Raw genomic sequence first — 24655 nt, 5'->3', positions numbered from 1 at the left:
GTGAGCCGGAGCGGGTCCGAAGGATGGGTGTGGCCGAGGCCCAGGCTGGCAGAGAGGCCGAGGCCAAGCCAGGTTGGTAGGGCAGCTGGCTTGGTCTCGGGTGTCGGCCGACGAGAAGCGGTGCCCGCTCGGTCCCCCCACCTTGGTGACTCGGACCGGGCAGGCCAAGCCGGAGAGGCAGCCAAAGGACCGCCTCGAGGGGCACTCCACCTCACTCCTCCGACCCAGCCTCGATCCTCATCCTCGGACCTCTCCCGACAGCTCGACTGTCTGACTGCTTGCCGTCACTTCCTTTGCCGCCTGCTATCTCGACCCACCTTTGCTGCTTGCCGCCTCATCTGCCAGCACACCGCCATCCGACCGGCTTTCCTGCCTGCCTGCCTGCCACCCTGCCTGCCCCCATCGGCCCCTTCCCGAACTGCCTATAAAACGCCGCTCTTTGGCCTGCCAGCCTCGGATTCAGCTCCTCCCCAGTCCTCCCCCTCATTCTGCAAGTCACCCCGGCATCACTGCACTTTCCTGAACCGCCCTCTCGCCCGCCCGCCCGCCCGCCATGTCTGTCAACGCATCCGCCCGCCAGGCCACGCCGCCGTCGTCGAGCGTCGACTGGGACAAGCTCGGCTTCACTGAGCGCGAGGTCAACGCCCACGTTCGCGTCACCTACAAGGACGGCCAGTGGGGCAAGCCCGCCCTGCACACGGGCACCGACCTCAACGTCCACTACGCCGCACCCTGCCTCAACTACGGCCAGCAGGCCTTTGAGGGCATCAAGGCCTTCCGCACAAAGGCCGGCTCCGTCCACATCTTCCGCCCGCAGGAAAACTTCAAGCGCATCAACCTCAGCGCCAGCGTCGCATCCATGCCCGCCCTCACCGAGGCCGTCTTCTTTGACTCGCTCAAGGCCGTCGTCGCGGCCAACCTCGAGTACGTCCCGCCCTACCAGCCAAACGCCTCGGGCGGCGCGCTCTACATCCGCCCGCTTCTCCTCGCCACCGGGCCCCGCCTCCTCCTCGACAGCCCCGACGAGTTCACCTTTGTCATCTGGTGAGTCCCAGCCGGTCTTGTCCGCTGACCGGGGGTGTCCGACTCATTCGCTTGCTTGCTTGCTTCTGCCCCTCTTGACGTCGTCCCCTCTCCATGCCCCCCACAGGGTCTCCCCCGTCGGCTCCCTCTATGGCTCGGCCAAGGCCATCCCCGCTGTCGACGGCTTTGTGCTCGACACCTTCGACCGCACCGCCCCCATGGGCACCGGCCACACCAAGCTCGGTGGCAACTACGCGCCCGTCTTCAAGCCCACCCGCGAGGCAAAGAAACGCGGCTTCCCTATCACGCTCCACCTCGACTCGGCCACCCGCACCTACATTGACGAGTTCTCGACCTCGAACGCCCTCGCCATCAAGAGGCACGGCGACGCCACCACCCTCGTCGTCCCCGAGAGCACCAGCATCCTCCGCTCCGTCACAAAGATCAGCGTCGTCGACATTGCCAAGAAGCTCCTCGGCTGGAACGTCGAGCTGCGGCCCGTCGCCTTCCAGGAGGTCAAGGACAAGCATTTTGATGAGTTCCTTGCCGCAGGCACCGCTGCCGTGAGTGTGCCGGTCGGCTTGGATGCCCGGCAGGCGGCTTGGTCTCGGTCCTCTCCGCTCTCGCCGGTGCTGACCCTCGACCTGCCTGTCTTCCTCTGCCTGTCTATGTGTCCCTGTCATTTCTCTCCCTCATCCCCTCTGGCCGCTCGCAGGGCGTCACGCCGGTGCGCTCCATGTCGTACAACACCAAGCAGCCGCGCCTCGTCTCGGGCGGCTCGACCGAAGAGCCGCACGGACCGCGCTTCGACTTCCCGCCGGACAACGTGGTGGAGCGCATCGACTTTGGCGACGGCAAGACGGCCGGCGAGGGCGCCAAGGTCCTCTTTGACCAGCGTGAGTGCCAGATGGTGGCCTACTGGCGACGGTTATGCCGCGTAAGAACCTTGGCTTTCCCGCTGACCTGGCAACCGGCCTTGTCCCTATCCTACTCTACCCGACCCCCCGCAGTGACGTCGTACCAGTGCGGAGACCAAGAGGACGTGTTTGGCTGGCTGTGGCCGGCCGAGGGCATCGTGGCCGAGGACGCCTCTGCCGCTTCGTCCTAGAGGACTGAAGAGATGCTCTTTTCCGACGGTCGGGGGCAGCATCAAGCGGGCGACGTGATGTGCCCCTAGACGTCGAGACTGCGACAGCGCATAGAGCCGGTCCGGCGATGTGACCGCCTGCCGGTCTCCTTAATCTATACAGCATCGCATCGCTAGACGGACGGACGGCGAGGGAGCGCGAGGGCCCGCTTACGGTCTCAACGTCGTCCGAGTCGCGCACGGCTGTGGCATTTCGCTCGCAGCCGCCGCAGACTGGCGTTGTCCCGGGTGATTGACGGCACGAGAGGGGCGGCGGGCCTGCACCGCCGAGCTGCGGTGCACGCGGTGCACTGTCGTGGCATGCCGTGGCGTCGCAGTGGGTGCTGGCTGTGTTGAGCGGCGGCGGTGAGTGGCGAAAAGGGGGAGGCCCAAAGCTGCGTCGACGTGGAAGCTCGAGAAGCGGGCCGTGCAGCCGGCCCGCCAGCCAGCTTCGGTATGCGGGGAAAAGGAAAATGGGAGCGGCGGCCAGTCAGCAGAAGCAAGCCAGCACGCAGCAGCGGCGTCTGCCACGTCGGCCAGCGAGGCAGGCAGGCAGGCAGGCAGGCGGGGTGCTTGCTTGGCCTGGCCTGCCTGCCACGGCGCAGAGGGAAATTCCAAGGCGAGGCGTGCATGGGGCGCCGCTGGCTGCTGCTTTCTGCTCGTTGCTCTTTGTGGCCACTTCGGACCCCCCCCACCTCTCGCTTCTCGCTCTTTGCTTCTCCTCACCACCCACCGCCACCGTTCGTCCCTTGTTTCGCCTCGGCGCCGCTCACAGCCACCTCCTTTGGCCGCTCCACGCTCCTTATAACCCGGACTCGGTCGCCGGAAGCAGCAACATTCCGGCCTGCACGCACCACGGACCCGACCTTTGAGCGCCGCTTCTGATCTAGCCTCGACTCCAGGCTCGCCCTACCGCTCCCGCCGCCACCCGCCATCGCCCGGAGCGATGCCTTCCAAAAAGGCCACGACAGCCGCTGCAGCTGCCGCCCCTGCCTCGGCCTCGGGCACGTCGGCGAATCAGCAGGAGGGGTCCCGCTACCACCTCCGTCAGCGATCCACCGCGCCCCGGGATTCCCAGATCGACTTTGACGACGACGACGACGAGGACAAGGCCGACACCGCCGAGACCGAGGCCATGCTGTCGTCGCGCGCGGGCAGGACGTCGCGCGCCACCAAGGCCGACGACGTCGCGGGCGGCGCAGAGCTGCTCGAGATGGGCAACGGCAAGGCCAAGGCGCCGCTCGACGCTGACGCCGATGCCGAAGCCAAGGAGGCCGGCGGCTTCATGGACCTCAACCCGGCCGACCGGCGCGCCATGATCCTGCTCGTCGTCCTCTACCTGCTGCAGGGCGTCCCCGTCGGCCTGGCGTTTGGCACGATGCCCTTCCTGCTCAAGTCGCGCCTCTCGTACTCGGACATCGGCTTCTTTATGCTGTGCACCTACCCCTACTCGCTCAAGCTCTTCTGGAGCCCGATTGTCGACTCGATGTACGTCTCGGAGCTGCGGCTGCCGCTGCTGGGCACCGTGTCGCTAGGGCGGCGCAAGAGCTGGATCGTGCCCATCCAGGCCGTCGTGGGCGTGATGTTCTGGTTCCTCGCCGACAACATCGAGCCGCTCATGGCCGCCGAGATCCCCAACGTGCGCCTCATCACGGCCATCTTTTTCGTCATGGTCCTCTTCGCCGCCACCCAAGACATCGCCGTCGACGGTTGGGCGCTGACGCTCCTGTCGCAGGAGAACCTGAGCTACGCCAGCACCGCCCAGACCGTCGGCCTCAACACGGGCTACTTTCTCAGCTTCACCGTCTTCCTGGCCTTCAACAGCGTCGAGTTTGGCAACAAGTACTTTCGCTCGGCGCCCCTCGACGTGCCCATGCTGACGCTCGCCGGCTACCTGCGCTTCTGGGCGTTTGGCTTCGTCGCCGTCACCCTGTGGCTGCTCCTCTTCAAGCGCGAGGACGACGAGGGCCACGGCGGCGACGGCGATGCCGCCGACGACGACAACCCCGAGATGGACGTGCGCAAGGTGTACTCGATCATGTACCGCATCGTGCGGCTGCGCCACGTGCAGCTCTTTATGGTCATCCACCTGGTGGCCAAGATTGGCTTCCAGGCCAACGAGGCCGTCACGGGCCTCAAGCTCGTCGAAAAGGGCTTTGGCAAGGAGGACCTGGCGCTGGCGGTGCTCATCGACTTTCCCTTCCAGCTCGTCTTTGGCTACCTGGCGGCGCGCTGGAGCAAGGGCGACAACGCGCTGCGCCCTTGGATCGTCGCCTTCTTTTTCCGCCTGGGCTTCGCCGTCGTCAGCATGGGCATCGTCTACGGCATGCCGGCGCCGCCCATCGGCCACGGCTACTTTTTCCTCGTCATCGCGTCGACGGTGCTGAGCAGCTTCTCGTCGACGGTCCAGTTTGTCGGCATCTCTGCGTTCCACACCCAGATTGCCGACCCGCTGATCGGGGGCACGTACATGACGCTGCTCAACACGGTGTCGAACCTGGGTGGGACGTGGCCGCGCTACTTTGTGCTCAAGGCCGTCGACCTCTTCACCGTGTCTTCGTGCTCGGCGCCGTCGTCGGTGTCGATGCTCAAGGAGCCGGCGCTGGCCGACATGTGGTCCGGCGGCGGGCGGGCCGTCGTGGGGCGCGAGTGCACCTCGGACCTGGGCAAGGCGGCGTGCTCGGCCGCCGGCGGGCTGTGCACCATCGAGCGCGACGGCTACTACTGGACCAGCACGCTGTGCGTCGTCGTGGGCACCGCCATCCTGGTGGCCTTTATCATGCCCGCCGCCAAGCGCCTCCAGAGCCTGCCGCCCTCGGCGTGGAGGGTCAACCTGCACGGCAGCGCAAAGGCGCACTGAGGGGGCGCGGGCGCGGGCGCGGGCTGCATCAGGTTGACGGTGACGCCGCTGCCCGCCGCTGCTGCTGCTGCGAGGGTGGAGCTTGACGCGGCCCTCCTGCCACGAGATATCTCCTGTATGTACATAGACGGGACGGTGTGCTTTCGACATGCATCGCCTACTCGCTCGCTCAGGCTAAAATAGAAGCAAGCAGAGCGCCGCCCGGGTGTGTATGGCGCCGTGCTGCCTTGCCTGGCCTGGCCCGGCCTGCCGTGGCGTGGAAAGACGAGCAGGGGCCAGGGAGTGGACCTCGTCGACTAGTCGATGCGCCGACCGAGGACGCTTCCTCTCCACTCGAGGCCGTCCTTGTGCTTTCCGGGGGCGACAAAGGCGTCGCCGATGGGGTGGAAGCCGTGTTGCTGGTAGAATCTGGGCGAGGCAAGAGGACAGCGGGCAGAGGCGATGTTGGTTGGTTGGTCGAAGTGGAAATGGGCAAGGGACCGTCGAGGGCGGGGATGTCTCGGGAGGGACGCGCATACCTTACGAGGCCGCCTGCGTTGCCGCACCAGCAGTCTACGAGGATCCAGGGTATGCGCCTGTGCCGTGCGAGGTCGAGGGCGTGGTGGATTAGTTGGGCGCCTGCGCCGCGCGAGGGACGGAATCGATGGGTGATGAGGTAGTTGAGGTAGAGGAACCGAGGCGCGGACCCGTCGTCGTCGTGCAGTCGCTGTCGGATCTGATCGACTAGAGAGGGGGGCAGGTAGTCGGGCAGCCATGTAGATAGCCCGCATGCCGCTACGCGTGTTTCTCCACGCAGAGCGAGGATCATACGACACCACCTCCCCCCTTCCTCGCCTTGCCCGTCGCCGTCGCCGTCGCCGTCGCGGGGGAGGAGCGAGAGGCGATACGAGGAGCGGATGAACTGCGCAAACTCGGTCCTCGTCTTGGGGCGAGAGGAAAAGGGGATGTCGCCCCACTGCTGCGCGGAACCGATCGAGGAGAGGTAGGGGAGCGCCGAGTCGAAGGCCGAGAGGATAAAGGCGAGGTCGGTCTCGGTCTCGGTCTCGGTCTCGGTCTCGGTGTCCGTGTCCGTGTGTGCCTGGTGGATGTCGTCGTCGTTGCCCGGTTTGGCTATTCTGAATGTGGTCCCGATCGTCGTCGTCGATTCCATCCTGCTTTAGCCCCGGCTTGATGGAGTGGCGATGGTGGTGGCGGTGCGAGAAGGATAGGGAGGCAGACGTGGACTCGACTGAGCCCCGCTTCGGAGGCGCCGAAGATGAGCGGGTGGCCCGTGCGTGTTGACCGCTGTTGAACTTTTTTTCTGCGGCGCCTCCACTTTGGAGGGCCGTCGCCGCCGCACCGCCGCACCGCCGGTTTACTCAGCGCAGCGGACAGAGAGACGCAGACAGAGAGCGAGCGAGCGAGCGAGGCAGACAAGCACGACGGAGGCCCTAGGCCCTTTTCCCTCTCGCCACCACCACCACCACCACCACCGTCGTCGCCGCGCTCACTTTTCTGCTTCTACACCCGTCGCAGTCTGCTTTCCATCGTCACTTCCTTCCCCCCTCTTTCGCTACCTCCTACAGGCTAGGCTGACCGAACCGCTCAAGAGTACACTGAAGGCGACGCACCGCTGCCACCACCCGCGTCGACTACGCATTGATCGGCTCGCCTGGCTCTCTTGGCCCACCCACCTCCGCCCCCCGCCGCCCAGCATGCTCTACCTCTCCCATGCCCACAAGGCCTCGGCCACGCTCCAGTCGCTCGTCCTGCCCGACTTTCTCCCCTCGGGCCCCTCGCTCGCCGTCGTACACCACTCGTCGATCGTCTTCCTCGCTCTGCCCCGCCAGGACAAACCGGCCCCGGCCCTAGCCCCAGCCCCAGCTGCAACCCAGCCGCTCCAACAGGTCGCATCCGTCGAACTCAACGCCCGTATCCTCGCAGTCAAGTCCATCGCAGCTCCTGCACCCGCGTCGTCGCCGTCAGGGACACAAACACAAGCACAGCCAGGGTCAGCGCCGCGGCCACGCGCTGCAAGCCGCCTCTTGGTCCTCACCGACCACCACAACCCGCGCTTTGTCGTCCTCGCACACTCCGCACGCCCCGACCTCGGCGACAATGCCATCCTCACAGAGTCCACCCTCGTCCTCGACGAACCGGCACGCCCGCCCGCAGAGCTCGGCCTCGACCTCCTCGTAGAGCCTGCCTCGCTCCACGCACCGGGCGCCAGGTTCGCCGCCACACACACCCACAGCGGCCTCCTCAGGATCCTCCCCATTGCAACGGGCGGCAGCGACAAAAAGACGAGCGCCAGGAGGAGATCCAGCGCGCTCCCCCTGCAGCACGGCATCGAAACCGACGCCGACACCGCCGCCGTCACCGCCATCGGCCCCGCCAACGACATCGGCAGGCCCGACACCGCCAGAGCGTTTGGCGTCCGCCTGCCCCACCCCACCCTCATCTCGTCGACCTTTTTGCACCCTCGCGCAGCCACCGACCCCGCCACCCTCGCCCTCCTCTCCCTCTCCAGCGTCCCCTCTCGCAACCCCGGCCTCGGTCAGCAGTGCCTCCCTGTCCTCTCGTTCCATGCCGTCGACCAGGGCTTGCAGGAGCTCAAGCCCCTCCCCTGGGGCCCGCCGAGGCGCGCCCCCTCTGCCATCGACCACAAGGCCGACGCACCTCCACGCCGCAGCAGCATGCCCGGCTCCTACGCCGCCGACGAAGAGGACGACGGCGACCCGGACTATGTCGAGGGCGCCGAGAGCAGCCGTCGCGCAGCCGCCGGGCGAGCAAAGAGCGCCAAGCGGCCCCAGCCAGAGAGCAAGGGTAAGGGCCGGGGCCCCTCGGCCATGGGAGCCCACCTCGACGCCGCCGCCTTACAGAAGCGCGAGGAGCAGTGGGCAAAGGACCCGCTCACCCGCGCCCACGTCCCGCTGCCCTACACCGACGCCCTGGGCGCCCACCTGATCCACGCGCTCCCCGCCTCGGCAGGAGGAGGCGTCATCGTGTTTAGCGAGACCAGCATCCTCGTCGTGCCTCCGCCGTCGTCTGGCTCGACGTCGGCCGACATCGATGCCCATGACGGCAGCGCAGCGGCCTCGGTCCAGGCTCCCTCCGACAGCGGATCGGCGGCGGGCAAGCGCCGAAAGGGCAGCAACGCCACCGAGAGCGCCCACAGCCGCAGGACCTCGGCCGCCGGCAGCACCGACGCACCGAGCAGCAGCGGCGGCGTGCCTGCTGCCACGCCCGACGCCCTTTCGACCAGCCCCACGGTGCCCAGCTCGCGCTCCAACGAAAACGGCAAGCGGCGCCGCTCGTCGGCCATGGCGCCCGCCTCGTCGCCTCCGACGTCGCCGACCGCCACGCGCTCCTCGGCCGGCCGCAAGTCGGTCCACCTGCTCCGCACCTCGCTCCCCTTTCCCGTCCAGGTCTCGGCTGCCACCACGGTCGTCGAGGCCGATGGCAGCAGCGTGGTCGTCGCCGACGACGGTGCGCCCGGATCTGCAGCCTACCTCCACGTGCTCTTCGCCTGCAGCTCCGGCAGCCTCAAGCTGCTCAAAATCAAGCTGGCAAAGGCAGCCTCGCAGGCCAGCGGCCAGTGGCGTCCTGTCGGCCTCTCGGTCCACCACCTCGGCAGCACCCCGCAGGCCACCGGACCCAACGCCCTGACGTACCTCGGCGAAGGCTTCGTCCACATCAGCAGCACCACCGGCGACGCCGTCCTCTACCGCATCGACCACGAGCCTTCCGAGGGCGCAGCCCCCTCTGCCAGACCTGGCCGGGCGGACGACGACGGCGGCGACGTCGAGATGATCACGCCGCCGACATCGCCAACACACGCCCGCTCCCGCATGCCGCCCCCGTCGATGACCCCGTCGTCGCTCTCGGATGCGGGCTCGCTGCCGTCGGCGGGTCGGCTGGTCGAGGTCCGCCGCTGGGACAACCTCGGCCCGATTGTCGACTTCACCGTCGACGACGGCTCGGGACAGGACCCCGCCGGCGCCAGCAGCGCCCAGGCGCGCATCATCACCTGCAGCGGGTCGGGCCCCACGAGCAGCCTCCGCGTGGTCAAGACGGGCGTCGCCATGGACGAGGTGGCCGAGCTCGACGGCCTTGCCGGCGCCTCGCGCGTCTGGACGCTCCACGCGGGCCGACGCGCTGCCAGGACGACGACGATGCTGGCCGTCGCCCACGCGGCCGGCGTCCGCTTCCTCGAGTTCCAGGCGGACGGCTCCACTGCCGACATCACCGCTGCCGTCATCGGCGCCAGTGGCGCGAGCACGACCTCGTCCTCCGTCTCCGACGTCCTGGCCATCTCGTCGCTGGATGCGCGCTCAGCTGCGGGGGACGCAGGCGACCAAGCCGCTGCGACGACTACTCGCTTCGTCGTCGTCGACCGGGCCGGCATCCGGCTGTACGCCCTGCAGAACGGCCAGGTCGCCAAGGTGAGCGAATGGCTACCGACTACCGACGGCTCCGCGACGGCGATCACCAACGCCGCGGTCAACGAGCAGGGTCAGGTGCTGGTGGGGCTCAAGGACCACAGCCTCGTCTACGTCGAGGCTGGCGGCGACGACCACGGCATCCGCGAGGTCAGCCGCACCGCGCTGCAGAACGAGGTGGCCTGCATGGACATCAGCCCGCTCCAGCCTTCGCGGCCGGCGGCCCATTGCGCCATCGCCATGTGGGGGTCGATGTCGGCGCAGATTCTGTCGCTGCCGGCGCTCAAGCCGGTCGGCCAGTCGGCGTTTGCGAGCGAGCGCCTGCCTTCGCTGCCCCGCTCCATCGTCATTCATCGCTTCGGCGACGTTGCAGAGGATACCCAGGGTACCCCCTCGTCCCCTGCCGGCCCGGCCTACCTCCTCATCGGCCTTGGCGACGGCACGCTCCTCACCTACCGCCTCGGCCTGCCGGACGCCGACAGCTACAGCGACACGGTCGGCGTCTACGACCAAAAGGCCGTCAGCCTCGGCACGCGCGCGCTGCGCCTCGACAAGGTCCAGACGTCCGAGGGCCTGCTGGCCGTCTCGGTAGCGGGCGAGCGGCCGACGATTGTGTTTGCCGACGCCAGGCGCTTCAGCTTCAGCGCGATCAAGTACCGGGCGGTGCGCTCCACCGCCACCCTCTACGGCGGCGCAGGCCAACCGGCGCTCGGCGCCTTTGCCGTGGCCGAGGGCGTCCGGGTCGCCACCGTGGGCGCGCTGCAGAAGCTCGACATCCGCACCGTTCCGCTCGGCTGCCACCAGCCGCTGGCCATCGCCCCGCACCCGGCCGCCAAGGCATTTGGTCTCGTCACGTGGACTTTCGTCCCTCAGGCCTCGGCGGCCGCTGCCGCCATCGGCAGCCAGGCGCGCGGCGCCGTGCGGCTGCTCGACCAGTCGGACCTGGCGACGCTCGACGAGGTGCAGCTCGAGGCGTTTGAGCGACCCAACTGCGTCGACGTCGTGGCGCTCAAGGGCCGGCGCACCTACCTCGTCGTCGGCACCGGCTACGTGAGGCCCGACGCCAGCGAGACGACCAAGGGCCGGCTGATCGGCTACGAGATCGTCGAGGGCGGCGGCAGCGGCAGCTCCCGCGAGCGCCCCACCAAGAGCCGCCGCGCGCTCAGGCTGGCGTTCGAGGAAGAGGTGGGCGGCAACGTGTACGCCGTCGTGGGCATCCAGGGCCGGATTGCCGCCGCCATCAACTCGCGCGTGGCCGTCTACGAGGCCAACGGCGCTGCGGCCGACCCCAGCGGCAAGGGCAAGGCCAGGAGCCAGGGCGGCGGCACCGGCGGCGGGCTCGACGCGCTGGTGCAGACGGGCGAGTGGGGCAGCGCGTTTGTGGCGTGCACGCTGTCGACGGCCGAGGACAATCGGCTGCTGGTGGGCGACGCGCTGCGGTCGATGAACATCCTCGAGGTCGACACGGAGCGCGGCACCGTGTCCGAGGTGGCGCGCGACTGCGACCCGTTCTGGACGACGGCGACCGAGGTCGTCGACCGCGCCAGCCAGACGTTTATCGGCGCCGACGTCGGCTTCAACCTGTACACGACGCAGCGCGTGCAGCTGGGCGACGACGAGCGGCGGCGGATCAAGAAGAAGCGCGACGCCGAGCTCGAGAGCGGCCAGCGCAACAAGTCGCGCTGGAACGAGCGCAGCCTCGCCGACGGCTTTGCCCACGTCATGCAGCGTCAGGCCGCCTGGCACTACGGCGACATGATCAACCGATTCCGAAAGGGTGGGTTGGCGTCGACCGGACGGGCGGGAGGCCGAGCGTAGGACGAGACCGCGAGCGAGCGAGCGAGCGAGAGACGGGCTGCCGTGCTGACCTCGATAACCCCCTTCCTTGATCCCCTCTTCCCTTCTTCCATCTGCCTGCCCCCGCCCCGGACAGGCGCGCTGACGTCGCCGTCGGGCAACACGGCGTCGATTGTCACGCCGCGCCTCGTGTTTGCGACGGCGGCGGGCGCGATTGGCGTCATCTCGCAGCTCGACGAGCACGTCGGACCGGTGCTGAGCCAGCTGGAGCGCAACATTATCAGCGTCGTCGAGGCCTCGCCGTCGTTTTCGCCCGCCGCCAGCGGCGGTGTTGCAGCATCGTCGGCCCGCCACCTGGGCATCGTCGGTTCGATCCCTTTCAGCGAGTACCGCACGCTGCGGACCGACCACCGCGTCCAGCCGCCCGCGGGCATCGTCGACGGCGACGTGCTCCGCCTCTTTACCGACGGCCGCCTCGACGATGGTGCGAAGAAGGCTGTGCTTGATGGACCGGCTGGCGAGGCTGGGCGCATCGACAAGAGGAACGAGGTGCAGCGCTGGTGCGAGGAGCTCGCGTTGCTTGGTTGATTCAGTCGCTGCTGCAGGTCGGGTCGTTGCTGCAGCTTGAGTCAATGCTGTAGGTCGAGTTGCTGCTGCAGGTCGAGTCGTTGCTGCTGCTGCAGGGAAGCGGTGTTTGTCGTTGTGGAGCTTCTTCTTGTTTTCTTGTTGCTTTCTTGTTCAAATCAGAGCGGGTATTGTGAACTCGAGACCGCGTGATGGAGAGACATGCCTTGATGATGGTTGAGGCAGCTGGACAGCAGATGGGGTCAAGATGCAGACTGGCCTGATGTTGGGACCCACAGGGAACAGGACTGATGGCCTTTCCTGCTGTGATGGTGTTCTGAACAGCACCTGTATCTGTGCAACATGGTAGGCATGTTGTCTTCAGCCTGAAGCTGCTGGAGGCAGGGTTCAACTACGACAAGCCCGGTGACGATGGGAAGGCTCATGGTAGTGCCCTGTTTGATGAGCTTGTTGAGAAGACCTTTTGTAAAGCAGCACGGAAAGCTGATGGCCACATGCAGAGCTGATTCCTGGCCAAACTGGCCAATTAGGTACTCTGCTGCCAGTGCATCGTTGGCCAGCAGGTCTTCCTGCAAAAGGAAAAAAAAAATGATGCGTGGTTATCAGCATCCGTTGTCCCTCAAGCGCAGTGGCAACGGCGTACACAGCCTGAGTCCACTCACCCTTTGTCTTTCGACACACAAGCTGAAAAGAAGCAAGGTCGCGCGGACGCAGGTGCATCCAGACCGCAATGATGAGCTCAGTTGGGAGGCAGTTGATCATGTTGATAGGCGGAGGATCTTGTGGTGGCGGCAGCAAGGGCGTTGGTGGTTCCCCCTGGATGCTTGAGTTCAAGATGGCATGATGAAGAGGTCTGCTTGATGCACTGCTGCAGGTCCTCTGCCAGAGAGAGGGGGGAAGTTGAGGGTGAGCCTGTTTCAACGGCCTCAATGGATCCGTTGGTGACTGCAGAGGGAGTTGGCCAAGAGCAGAGGTGGGAGTCTGATAGCACTCAGGCCATGCCATGATGCTGGTCCTGTGTCTGTGTTGAGGTGTTTGACTCTGCCCTGTTTGGCCTCAGGGGGGTGTGCCCATGGGGTTGCAGGGGCATGGAGCATGACCGTGCATCCTTTGTTGCTGACATTATTGTTGCCCCACAGAATCTTAATGCCATAGTGCATGGTACACTCATCATTGTTGATGTGGATGAGGAAGAAAAGGTAGATTGGGGGTTTGGCCTGCTTGGACAGCTTGTTGAGACATGCCTTGATGATTGTTGAGGTGGCTGGACAGCAGATGGGGTCAAGATGCAGACTGGCCTGATGTTGGGACCCACAGGGAACAGGACTGATGACCTTCTCTGCCGTGATGGTATTCTGAACAGCACCTGTATCTGTGCAACATGCCTACCAGATTGTAGCTGCTGGAGGCAGGGTTCAAGAGGAACTGTTAAGGTTGCCTGAGGCTGTGATGATGCTTGACAAGATCATGAGCTCCTCACCAATGGTGAGGCAGTTGTGCTCCTCCCTGGATGGGACTACAGGTCGTCTTTCTGACTGGCTTGCAGATTGGCAGCCTTGTGGCATCAAACCAGAAGGATGTCATGCGGCAAGGGATGCTGTGCTCTGACGTGACCTTCACCAGGGAATCAGGCGGTTTCTCTATGACCTTGAGGGTGGCTCACCTCAAAGGTTTTCAGACCCCCACCAAGGTGAAGCCGATCTTCCCTTGCCTGCCCCCCTTACGCATCCCCTCAAAGGTCGGCTTGGAGGCGGCCCCCACCTGTCTGGTGCTCCTCATCCACCGGGGTCGCCTCCGCGTCAGGGGCACAGGGCAGGTCATATGCTTGGTGTCAGAGCTGTACTCCTGCAGAGCACATGCTCTGAAGGGCTTCAGCCCCCACCTGCCCTTCTGTATGAGCAACACCACAAGTCACCTCACAACCAGGCAGATGTCCAGTTGCAAAGGCTGAGGAGGTGGTCAGGTTGGATCCTGGTGGAAGGTGGATAGGGATCACATTCAATTCAAGCAAGCTGGCCTGGCTGAGGCTGGTTGCGCAAGACTCTTGGCCTGTCTGTAGACAAGTATCTGTTGGCAGATATCTGGTCAGCAGCCAGAGAAGCAGCACAAGAGGTAGACTGAGGAGGGTAGGGAACTGCCTTTTTTTCGGCTTGCTGATGCAGATTGCTTGCAGCAGCTGCTTGTTGCACCAAGCTACATGAGATGGCATAAGGAAGAAGAGCTGTTGTCTAAACTGCAGCAGCAACTGATTGCAACCTGCCGCACCACCACCCCTCTGTCGCGCGCCCGCTTCTGAGCGGGGCGGACGCCAGTTCGTCGGTGCGGCAGACTTTCCAACCCACCTCGCCTCCGAGGCCTCTCCATCATCTCTCCCTCAGCCGCCGCCATCTTCCACACGTCGGTAGCTTTCTCTCTCACCCACCCACCCTCCTCCTCTTCGCGGCCGCGCTTGGTCGCCCTCGCTCGCGGTCCCTTTGTTCTCGCGCGCATCTCTCTCGCGCTAGCTCGCTATCACGCCGCGCTCGACCAGCCGGCCCTTACGGCCCAGGCTGGGAGCTCGCAGCGACTTCGCCCGGAGTCCGACCCCCCAACCCCCCCTCCTCTCTCCCCGTGTTCCCTCTAATACTATGACCATTCCCCTCCCGCTCCATGCTTCCTCTCCCGCAGCGTCGGCGAGTCGGTGTCTGTGAGGTCAGAAACAAAAGAGAAAATTGCCGTGGAAACAAAGAGGCACAGCTGCAGCGGCAGAGCGGCACGATGGGGCGGGGTCATATTCAGGCTCTACAGGCAAACGGACGGGATACAGCGCCGGTGCTGTACGAGTCGATGATGCTCCGCACGGCGCTGTAGCTGCCTGCGACGAGGAGAAAGGCGCCGAGGACGAGGATGAGGTAGTCTGCCGAGGCCCTCGCAAAGCCGAGGGGCGTCGAGGCGCGCGCCGAGGCGCCGGGTGCGCCGCGTCGGAACCAGTGCTTGGCTCGTCGTCGCGCCGTTGCAAACTCCCCGCCGTCGTCGTCGGCGTCCCTCTCCTCCTCCTCCTCCTCTACGACGACGGCGGCGGCTCGCTGGTAGATGCTGGTGAGTGCCGGTACCATTACGCTAAAGACGCTGCCGCACACGGCGCCAATGAGGCCCATGAGGTCGCCGAAAAAGGGGACCGAGGCGGCAATGACGAAGCCAAACACGGCCAGGAGGGCGAGAGAGGCGAACCAGGTGAGCCAGTGGACGCGTGTGCTGCGTTCTAGGTGGGGCGTGTTGCGGAGGAGGCGGACAAAGGTGTACTTTGCGCCGACGTGGCCGTAGATGAGGGCCGTGATGAGGATGCCGGGCAGGGCGAGGCCGTAGGCCACCTTGGCGATGCGCACGCCGGCGCTGGCCAGGGCGGGCGAGGCGACGTAGTCGCCGATGCGGCCGTAGATGATGCAGCCGATGACGAGGTACATGGTTCCGACGAAGCCGTGGCCGACGACGACGGAGCGGGTGAAGAGGTGCGGGTGCTGCATCTCTGCGCTGATGGAGAAAAACGTCGCCGTGCCGCACAGCGAGAGGAGCTGGGTGCAGACGGCCGTCATGGCGGCCGTAAACGTGGGGCGCTGGACGGCGCGGATGCCCCAGTCGTCGATGCCGGCGGGCGCGCCGGCGGGGCGCGCCTGGGCGCACACGGCGATGACGACGGTCCAGACGGCGACAAAGACGCTGGTGAGGCCGATGTAGCCTGCGATGCCCATGTGCTTCATGGTGCGCGTTGCCGTCTGCACCGACACGACGATGACGGCGGCGACGACGGCCCAGACGAGCGAGCAGACGGCGTTGTCCGAGAGCGTGTACATGGCCGACGAGAACGTGACAAAGGTGGCGCCCGTGCAGAGGGCGATAAAGACCCAGTAGGCCCAGCCGATGAACTCGCGGCCGGCGGCGCCAAAGAGGAGCTGGCCCACGTCGCCGATGCTAAAGATGCCGCGGTGCGTGTTGCGCAGGTAGCCCGCCTGGAGGCCCGCGTAGCCCGTGACGAGGATCATGCCGACGAGCGAGACGAGGCCCGGCACGAAGCCGAGCACGCTCAGCGTCTGCGGGATGGCGAGCACGCCGATGCCGAACTGGTACTTGGCCACCAGCACCGCCGCCGCTTGCCTGTCGTGGCAGAGCGGGAGTAGGAGGGGAGAGGGGGTTCAGTTGTGGAAAGAGCGAGGAAAGTGGCGGCGACGAAGGGCGAGGTAGCGGCAGGCCAGGCGCGTCAGCCAAGTCGGGACGGTCCGCGCTGTGCGGCGACGGCCTTGGCAGGGGAGGCGCGCACTCACCACGAGACGCCGCGGAAGTTGGGTCCGTGGCCGCCGTCCTCTACGTTGCTAAAGACCTCGACGAGCTGCTCCTCGATCTTGGGCTTGGCTTCGGCCGTCGGCACGGCGGGCGCCAGCTCGAGGACGGCGACGTCTGCGTCGGGCCGTGGCTTTTCGGCGGCGTCGTCGCCCTTGACGTCGGACTGGGAGCTGGTGCGTGGCCTGTCCATGTCGTTGTGTCGCTGCTGGGTAAGTGTGCCGCGAGGTTGACGAAAGGTTGATTGACGGAAGGAGGAGGAAGAAGGGGGAGGGGGCAAGGAGGATGGGCGAGGCCGCTTGGATCGAGAGCGGTGGATCGACGCAGAGGACGTGGAGTGAGGCGGGGTCCTTAAATCCTTCTTGTTTGCTGCTGCGTGGATGTCTGTCTAGGGTGTCGTGAAGGGGGAGCGTGGCAAGATACTGTGAGCCTGTGTACGGGTCGACCGTACAGACGCTCGTCGTGGTGGCGGGAGCGATAAGGGCGGAAAGGGTGGGGCCACGGTCTACATACGGTAAGAAGAGGTAGGGAGGTATGCCCCGTGCCCGACCACGGCGCGCGATACAGTGGTCTCAACGACTCCGCTGTCGCTCTCGGGTACTGCCACCTTTACCCCATGATCCGTACCCCGCAACGCCGCACCGCTTCCCCGCATCCCGTGGGAGCCCTGCAACGTGACCCGGCATTGATGCCTCGCACCATACTCGAGGTAGCGCAGCATCGTCGACTCGGAGCTGGGCTGGGCGGGGTCGATAACGAGGAGCATGTTCAGAAAGAGGGGGAAGGGGGTGGACCCGCGGCCGTGACTCGCGAGCAGGCGTCGACGCCCAGAGGCAGGCGGGGTGGTTATGGGGCGGATGCGGGGAAGGTGCATGCATCCAAGATCCGACCGACCCGTAATTAGCCGCTCGCCATGGCGTGCGTGCAGCGTCCTGGCCTACAGCGTCCTGGCCTGGGCCCCCGGCCTGCCGCTCGACGAAATCAAGCGCGCCGACCACGGCGCCACGTGGGGCCTATTACCCGCTCCCGCTCGATACTGTGGCATCCGCCTGACCCTCGGGGCCTCGTGGCATCCCAACGTACGGTACGGTGGTGAGGTCCCGACGGTCCAGACGTCGATTGCGGTCGGCGAGGGTATAGGATCATACCCACCCACCCTCCAATCCAAGTGGCGGTGTCCCGTCTAAGCCTTGGCGCTCACGCCTGCCGCCGTAGCTCGATGGACGGATGACTAGATGGCCTCGAGGGGTCACATGTGTGTTGTGTGCCTGACTGTGTACAGACGTAGTGGCACCGGCTCCAGCGGTGCGGCACAGACATATCGACTCGCCTGCTCTGGCTGCACAGTCGGATCGAGGTGCGAGCTGCTACTGGATCCGCCGCCGTACAGGCAGCGGCACGGCCTGGCCTGACCACCTCACGCTCGCGTCTCGCACTCAGACGGGGGGGTGGGCAGCATCATGGGTCACAACGCGTTCAGATGGTCATCAACGACTGCCGTGGTCCTTAGCCGTCCGTCCCGTCGGACAGACGTCCTCGAACCGCACTACAGCCTAGCGGCAGCTGGACCCTTGCTGTGGGGGAGCAGGTCCTGCGGCGTCGCCTCTTGGACGCTGTCGAGCTGGCGCGTGGCCACCTCGCGGAAGGGATCAAACCTCTGCGGGTCAAAGTTGGCATCGGCCCAGACGTGGTAGGCCCACGTCCAGCCGCGCAGGTACTCGCGCCTCTGCTCGAGCGCAAGCGGCAGCGAGTCGAGCACGCCACGCCGCGAAGCCGCGGCGCGAGTGCGGGCAGGGCGCAGGCCGAGGCACTCGAGCGCCACTTTGCCAATGACGGGGAGGAACTTGAACAGGTGTCCGCCGTCTCCGCCCAGCACGCTCAGGTTCGACACGCCCGGCACGCGGTCCATGAGCCAGGTGCCCGACAGCGCGTCGCCGTACCAGCACAGCCGCGTCGCCGTAAACGGCAGCGCGGCCAGCTCCGGCCAGAAGCGTGCCAGCTCCCGCCGCAGCGTCTGCACCGCCTCGCGCGGAATGGCACGGCCGTACCGCCCCTCGTCGCGCACCAGGTGCGAGGGCAGGTCCCAGCAGCCTCGCTGGTCGAGCGGCACCGAGCATCCCTCGTCTTGTCCGCCCGCCCCGCCGCCGTCCGGTCGTCGATGGAGGTAGCCCGATGAGTGGGTGGCCATCTTGAAGACTCCCTCGTCGTTGGGCTCAAAGCAGTAGAAGCCCGACGAGGCGTCCACCATGACGGGCGCGCCGCGGTACACGGCCTTGACGCTCGGCGGGACGCGGATCAGGGCCACCGTCTGCGCCGTGGCGGGCACCCGGGGACGCGGACCGAGGCGCTCTGGCAGCGTCTGCTCCATGAGCGCGTCGAGCCAGGCTCCGGGGGCACAGGACGATCTCGTCGGCCGCGTACGAGGCGCCGGAGCTCGTCACCACGCCCTTGGCGACGAGGTGCCCGGACGCTCCGGCGTCGGTGCACCACTCGATCTTGACCACTTCGGCGGCGCCGATGACCTTGCCGCCCAGGCAGCGTACGCGATCCAGGACCGCGTTGACGGCTGCGCCCGAATTTGCCCAGCCGCCTGAGGGGTTGTGGTAGCCGATGGGCCTCTTTGCGAAGTCGCCCTGGCGCCTCCGCGTGCCGACGACGTCGACGACGTCTTGGGTCGTGTGAAGCCATCGCACCTGCTGGCCCGAGCGTTTCGCGACGTCGAAGCCCTTTGAGACGAAGCTGGCCGCCTTGGACTGCGGGTCGGTCGTGTTGCACGAGACGACGACGCCCGTGTTGCTAAAGTGCGGGCTGTAGAGCGGGTTGTGGTTCCATTCGTCGAGCGCCATGGAAGCGAGGTGGTGCATGCAGGGATCCGAGTAGTCTGAGCGCACTGCCTTGTTGAGATCGTTGCTCGCTGCATCGGGTGCGAGGCGGCCGTCGGTGGAGCGTTCGAGGATGGTGACGTCCGAGTAGCCGGCCTCGAGGGCGGCGAGGGCGCAGGAAGATCCGAAGACGCCGCCGCCGACAAACAGGAGGCTGCGCGCGGCCGAGGGCGAGGCGTCGTGGGGAGCGGACATGTTGATGTCGTCGAGCAGAAATCGAGGAAAACGAGACGGTGGCAAGGGGAGAAGATGCTTCGGGCAGGCAGGAGCGGGTTGCGACTCGCAGCGACGGTCTTGGACGGGTGCGGCTGGGACGCGTCTATGTATCCAAGTAGCTGCGATTGGGTCGCTGGTGCACGAGCTTGCCGGTCAAGTGGGCTGGCTGGGCTGGGGTCAGTAAGTAATTAGACTAGCGACTTGGGAGCGCAAGTGGCAAGCGGCAGGTGGATGGGCAGGTGGCGATGGTGACCAAAAAGATTCAGTGTCGGAGAAGAAGGGAGCCTCGAGCCAGAGTCGAGGTGGTCAAAGAGCCCCCCGACGGCTGGGGAGCGCCCAGGACCGCCTCGGCGGCGCAACAAAGGAGGCCGGTAAAAAAGAGAAAATCGGCTAATTGGCGGGGCATTTTTCGATCTCAGGCATCGCACGGAGGCACGAGAGGGCAGCGCAGCGGTGAATTCGGATAATTCGCCACGCGTTGCGCCAGGACGACAGATATTACCCGATCCGAGGCGCTCGCGCCTGCGCCTCGCCCCGCCTCGTTATCGGCGTGCGGGGTATCAGCAGGCGGTATGTATGTACATGGGCAGATGCATGCGCCTAACGAGATACGGCAGGGATGCAGCCACGCCCACCTCGCCTGACCTCGCCGGCTCGCTATGCCACGCCACGCCACGCCACGCCACGCTGGGCAGGATACGCTCGTGGCGACATTGTCGGGTCAAGTGCATCCAGGCTGCGCACCGACGACGACGATGACGAGGGCCGCGAGCGGGTCAAAGGCCATCTCGATGTGCGCGATCCCTCTTTGGTGTGTGCATCGACGCCTGTCAATGCGGCATTGCTCAAATACCATATCAGTCAGAGGCCCTTGACCGCTCGAGCAGGTGTCTCCCCTACCTCGTCCCGGCAGCCTCAACCCTCTGACGACCAGCACGCCAGCCATGTCGTTCCTCGTTTCGTGGTGGTACCCCAGCCTCGCCCCCTCTTCCTCGTCCTCGCCCTCGTCCATAGCCAGCGACAAGCTACCATCGCCATCGTCACTACCACCTCCACCGCCACCTACGACAGGAGAAGAGCTACAGGCGGCATGGACATCGCTCCTCGAAGAGGGAGGGGGCGAGTGGCCGCCGAACCCGGACTTCACCGACTGGCCGCCCGTTCTCGAGCGGCTGCACCACCTCGCCCTCGAAATGGGACCGAGGACGGGCGTCGTCGATCCGTCGACGCTCGGCCAGCGCGACGTCGATGCCAACCGCGCCTGGCTGGTACAGGGCCTCGCTGGCACCGACGAGATCGTCGACGCGCTACGAAGCCTCGACCAGCGTCGCCTGTGCGCCGTCTCGGCCTGCGTGGCCTGGCTCTGCCACTACTACCGGTGCGTTGTCCCCCCATCCCCCATCCCCCACCCCCCGCTTCCCATCCTACCACCCATCGATGGGCGGAACACACACGAGACTCTGAGCATGGCCACGCACGCTGAGACCCTCTCCCCCTCACACCGTCCTCGATCGATCCGCGCGGCGGCGCCGACACGGAACCCAGCTGGGGCACCACGCCCGTCCTGACGTGTGCGCAGCAGGAGACGCAGTCGCACCTCCCCGCGCCCCTGACGGCGGCCATGGCGTACCTCAACCTGCGCCTCGGCATCCTCTCGACGGGTGGCAGCCTGACGACGATGGTGTACCACAACTACGACGTCCATCTGGACCGGCTGCACTACTCGCTCGTCGAGCACCTCGGCGACGCGCGCATCTACTCGAGCGAGCTGTGGATGTCCAAGCTCTTCGCCCAGATGGAACGCATCGCGCTGCCCCTCTTTGGCGCCTGTATCCGACTCGCCTCCGACCTCGACGCCGGCACCGACTCCGAGGCCATGGTCGAGGCCAACGACGCCATCCGATCCGCCTTCTCCTTTGGCCACCGCCACATGCGCGAAGGCACCGTCAACCGCGACACCTGGGCGCGCTACGTCGGCGGCTTCTTTGCCTGGAGCTGGGACGGCTGCCCGGGCGCCAGCGGATCCCAGTCCTTCCTGATCCAGTGCATCGACGCCCTCCTCGGCATCCCCCTCACCGCCCCGCGCACCCACCTCACCTCCCACCAGCGCCGCTTCGTAGAGGCCCTCCGCGACGCCCAGCTCCGACAACGCGCCAACGCAGGCGCCTCCCCCCTCGCCGCAAAGTCGCTCGACGAGACGGCCCGCATCCTAAAAACGTGGCGCCTCGGCCACATCCGCAGGGCAATCTACTACGAGGACGTCGACCTGCCCGAGCGCAAACCCACAATCGGCCGCTTTGGCGTCGACGCCGACCGCGGCCTGGCAGTCATGCTCGCCCGGATGACGGCCAGGCTGCGCGACCGCATCACTGTCACCATGTAGAGTAGAGCAGAGTAGAGCAGAGTAGACCAGAGTGGAGCAGAGTAGAGCAGAGTAGAGCAGAGTAGAGTAGAGTAGAGTAGAATAGAGTGCGCGCGTCGGGCCAGCGCCTGCGGCGGTCAACTCGGGACATTGTCATGATATTCCTGCCACTCTGCTCCGGGCGCGCCGAGAGCGCCTGTCGACTTCAACTGGCTCCGTCGCCAAAGATCGACTGCCTGATGAGCGCCTGCACGCTCGGATCGAGGTAGAGGTCGTCGGACGAGGCCAGCGGCGGCAGCGGCGGCGGCTCGCTGCCCAGCATGCACCACTGTTCGGCCAGGTCGGCCATCCACAGGCTCGGATCGTCCAGATCCGCCGTCGTGTCGGTCTGGTCCATGACTGCTGGCAGCGTCGCTGACGCCATCGCCGGTGGTCCCTCGGTAGGAGCCATGTGCGGTTCCGCCAGGCCGCCTGCCGGATCGAGCCCCTCCTGCAGCCGTGCCGGCGCCGCCGACAGGCCCTGCGTGTCCCTGCCGGGGTTGCCATCGCACTCGGTCGCAGTAGTGGCACGTCCTTGCTGCGGCGGTTGCTGCTGGGCCGGATACCGCTGTTGCGGGTGCTGCTGCGGCGGACCTGCTCCATTCGCCTCCGCGTCTTCGCCCGACGGCGGGCTGGGCACCCACCCGAGGCGCCTGGCTGCCGTCTCGAGCGAGTCCCTGCGCCTCTTGGCCAGCCGCGAAGTGGCCGAGATCTCGTCGAGCCAGCAGAGGCAACTCCACACGGCGGCTCGGCACTGGCGCGAGAGCGAGGCCGAGTCGGCCGCAGTGTAGGGGATCAGGATGGACGCGGCGGTGAAGATCGAGTAGATGTTGTTGCTCGCGATGAAGCGCAGGCCAGAGCGCGAGATGCCACCAAACAGCTGGACGACCGACAGCGCCGAGGCGAGACAGATCGAGGCGGCCGTCGACGCGTGTTGGTTCGACGTTGTCGCTACTGCCGCCGCCGCCGTGCCGGGTGGCCCATCGCCATCCGGGGCCACGGACGAAGTCGCCATCGCTGCGGCTGCCGACGACGACGACGATGCCGACGCCGCGGCGAGGTCTTCGTTCCACAGCACAAAGGGCCGAAAGTTGAGGATCTTGGCAATGTAGACCTCGATGAGAAGGCAGGACACGTTGGGCACGGCGGCCGAGCTGTTGGGGCCGATGCGGAGGTGCTGGGGCCAGCGGTGGACGAGCTCCTGGAGCTCTCGGTCAATGTCGAGGCTCTGCTCCCAGGTGAGCGGCAGGTGCGACTGCTGCCGCTGGAGCAGGAGCACCTCGTCGTCGTGGTCGTCGACGACGCCATGGTCCCACTTTAGCAGCGCCTTTTCGAGCATGTGGAGGATGCGGGTGGTGAGGTTGAGCAGCGAGAGGGCATGCAGGCGGCCAAGCACCTTTGCCGGATCGCCGCCCTCGACGACGGGCGAGGCCTCGTAGACGACCTCAAACTCGTCCGGCTCGCACTCGGACGTGAGCTCGGCGGCGATGGTGTCGAAGCGGAACGAGGGCGGCCGGCGCATCTCGACCGAGATGACCTTGTCGAGGCAGTAGCACGACCAGAGCGAGCGCAGCTGCGCCTGGTACTCGCCGACGCTCATCCGCGCAACGGTGCTCTGGCGCGGGCGGTGCAGGCCGAGGTTGGTGCAGAGCTGGATGGCGTATCCGAGGAGCAGCGAAGCCTGGCGGGCGTCGCCGGTGCCAAAGACGCGGACGACGTGGAGCAGGAGCGCCTGAAAGACGTCGAGGCTGGGTCTGCTGAGCGCCTGCATGGTACGCTGTACGGCGGCGTCGGCGATGGCCTCGACGTAGCGGTGGGCGGCGGGCGAGTCTGCGGCGATCGAGGCCGAGGTGCAGATGATGGCGCTGAAGAGGGGCTCGCGGATCTCGGTCGAAAGGCGGGCGTCGGGGATGCGCACCACGTCGGGCTTGTAGAGCAAGGGCCAGTGTCCGTGCGAGTGGCGCCAGTAGACGTCAAAGAGGAAGCGGACGACGGTCGATGGCAGGCGCTCGAGGTCGGTGCCGAAGCGGTGGAAGTTGTGTGCGGTGGGTGCCTGCCGGTCGGGGGCGTCGTGCGGGTCGGTGGCGTCGTGGTCGATGGCCTGCGCCCGCCGCAGCCGGTCCGACCGGGAGGGGAAGGTGCGGCCGAATGCATATGCATCTGGGAAGCCGATGCCGCTGTGGGCCGTGAGGGGAGGCAGTCGGAGGCGGTGGTCGTCGTGCCAGGCATCGATGTGCGAGGGCAGGTTGCGCGGCGCGGGCGTGGCTTGGCCGGTTGCGAAGACGCTGAGGCTGCGCTCGAGGTGCGGCGCGGCGGCAGCAGCGGGGTCCAGGTGCGTAGGCCTTGGGAAGCTCGACGGCGTGCGAGGGCTAGGCTGGACAGGCGCCGAGTCCGACGCCGCGGGGTTCCAGCATCGGCCGCGGTGCACGCCAGCAACAAGGTCGGCCGTGGAGCGCGAGGGGCCCAAAGCTTGGGCTTGGGGCGGGAGATCGCCATGGCGGTCGCGGTCGCGCTTGTTTGGTGGCCTTCCCCGACGCCTTCCGGTGTCTACGTACTCGCAGTGGACGTTTGCGAGGGTGCAGGGGGTGCACGCTGGCGAGAGGCCATCGCAGCGTTTGCGCTTGGTGGAGCAAGCGCGGCAGGCCTTTGAGATGCGGGTGAGCTTGGGAGCCATGTGCGGGCGGCGGGCGGGCGGGCTCAGCGATTGCGAGGATGCGGTGGGTGACGAGCGGGCGAGTGCCGTGGAACGTCCACCAGGGCGCAGGTTTGGGCGGGCGGGGCGGCCGTCATCCCTGAAGGGGCGCGGGTTGGCGAGGCACAGTCAAAGCGGCGGGGCCGGGCGAGGCGAGGCGAGGCGATGGAGCATTGAGTAGGAGTAGTGGTGGCGCTGAATGTGGTGATGGCGGCGAGAGCAGGCCTGGCTGCAGTACGCAGAGTAGTTAGGTAGGTGCAAGATGGAGGAGGCGAGCCACGCCATGGCTGTCACAAGCGGGGCGGGGAGAGCGGAGAGAGCGGAGAGCGAGGTCAGTG

At 66.5% G+C, this 24655-nt stretch overlaps 8 protein-coding genes across 8 annotated transcripts; 4 read left to right on the top strand and 4 right to left on the bottom strand.

Annotated features, from left to right (window-relative positions):
• Nucleotides 1-553: 553 nt before the first annotated feature.
• On the top strand, nucleotides 554-2131 carry PFL1_04004 (uncharacterized protein; the record flags this gene model as incomplete). The annotated part of the gene is made up of 4 exons (XM_007881527.1): nucleotides 554-1044; nucleotides 1151-1586; nucleotides 1739-1919; nucleotides 2034-2131. 4 exons carry the CDS (start codon nucleotides 554-556, stop codon nucleotides 2129-2131), a joined length of 1206 nt encoding a protein of 401 aa, XP_007879718.1.
• Nucleotides 2132-3095: 964 nt separating this feature from the next.
• PFL1_04003 (uncharacterized protein) lies at nucleotides 3096-5009 on the top strand (the record flags this gene model as incomplete). Its single annotated transcript, XM_007881526.1, has 1 exon — nucleotides 3096-5009. The coding sequence occupies one exon, from the start codon at nucleotides 3096-3098 to the stop codon at nucleotides 5007-5009; it is 1914 nt and encodes a 637-aa protein (XP_007879717.1).
• Nucleotides 5010-5305: 296 nt separating this feature from the next.
• On the bottom strand, nucleotides 5306-6159 carry PFL1_04002 (uncharacterized protein; the record flags this gene model as incomplete). Its single annotated transcript, XM_007881525.1, has 2 exons — nucleotides 5306-5417; nucleotides 5528-6159. 2 exons carry the CDS (start codon nucleotides 6157-6159, stop codon nucleotides 5306-5308), a joined length of 744 nt encoding a protein of 247 aa, XP_007879716.1.
• Nucleotides 6160-6703: 544 nt separating this feature from the next.
• Nucleotides 6704-11815, top strand: PFL1_04001 (uncharacterized protein; the record flags this gene model as incomplete). Its single annotated transcript, XM_007881524.1, has 2 exons — nucleotides 6704-11207; nucleotides 11364-11815. The coding sequence occupies 2 exons, from the start codon at nucleotides 6704-6706 to the stop codon at nucleotides 11813-11815; spliced, it is 4956 nt and encodes a 1651-aa protein (XP_007879715.1).
• Nucleotides 11816-14586: 2771 nt separating this feature from the next.
• PFL1_04000 (uncharacterized protein) lies at nucleotides 14587-16319 on the bottom strand (the record flags this gene model as incomplete). Its single annotated transcript, XM_007881523.1, has 2 exons — nucleotides 14587-15943; nucleotides 16111-16319. The coding sequence occupies 2 exons, from the start codon at nucleotides 16317-16319 to the stop codon at nucleotides 14587-14589; spliced, it is 1566 nt and encodes a 521-aa protein (XP_007879714.1).
• A 1353-nt stretch (nucleotides 16320-17672) lies between these two features.
• PFL1_03999 (uncharacterized protein) lies at nucleotides 17673-19203 on the bottom strand (the record flags this gene model as incomplete). Its single annotated transcript, XM_007881522.1, has 2 exons — nucleotides 17673-18434; nucleotides 18529-19203. The coding sequence occupies 2 exons, from the start codon at nucleotides 19201-19203 to the stop codon at nucleotides 17673-17675; spliced, it is 1437 nt and encodes a 478-aa protein (XP_007879713.1).
• Nucleotides 19204-20168: 965 nt separating this feature from the next.
• PFL1_03998 (uncharacterized protein) lies at nucleotides 20169-21607 on the top strand (the record flags this gene model as incomplete). Its single annotated transcript, XM_007881521.1, has 2 exons — nucleotides 20169-20602; nucleotides 20770-21607. 2 exons carry the CDS (start codon nucleotides 20169-20171, stop codon nucleotides 21605-21607), a joined length of 1272 nt encoding a protein of 423 aa, XP_007879712.1.
• Nucleotides 21608-21791: 184 nt separating this feature from the next.
• On the bottom strand, nucleotides 21792-24299 carry PFL1_03997 (uncharacterized protein; the record flags this gene model as incomplete). Its single annotated transcript, XM_007881520.1, has 1 exon — nucleotides 21792-24299. The coding sequence occupies one exon, from the start codon at nucleotides 24297-24299 to the stop codon at nucleotides 21792-21794; it is 2508 nt and encodes an 835-aa protein (XP_007879711.1).
• Nucleotides 24300-24655: the final 356 nt, after the last annotated feature.

The sequence above is a fragment of the Pseudozyma flocculosa genome (assembly GCF_000417875.1).
Source record: "Pseudozyma flocculosa PF-1 unplaced genomic scaffold scaffold00012, whole genome shotgun sequence".
NCBI lineage: Eukaryota > Fungi > Basidiomycota > Ustilaginomycetes > Ustilaginales > Ustilaginaceae > Pseudozyma > Pseudozyma flocculosa.
This window is presented reverse-complemented; position numbering and strand designations above follow the sequence as displayed.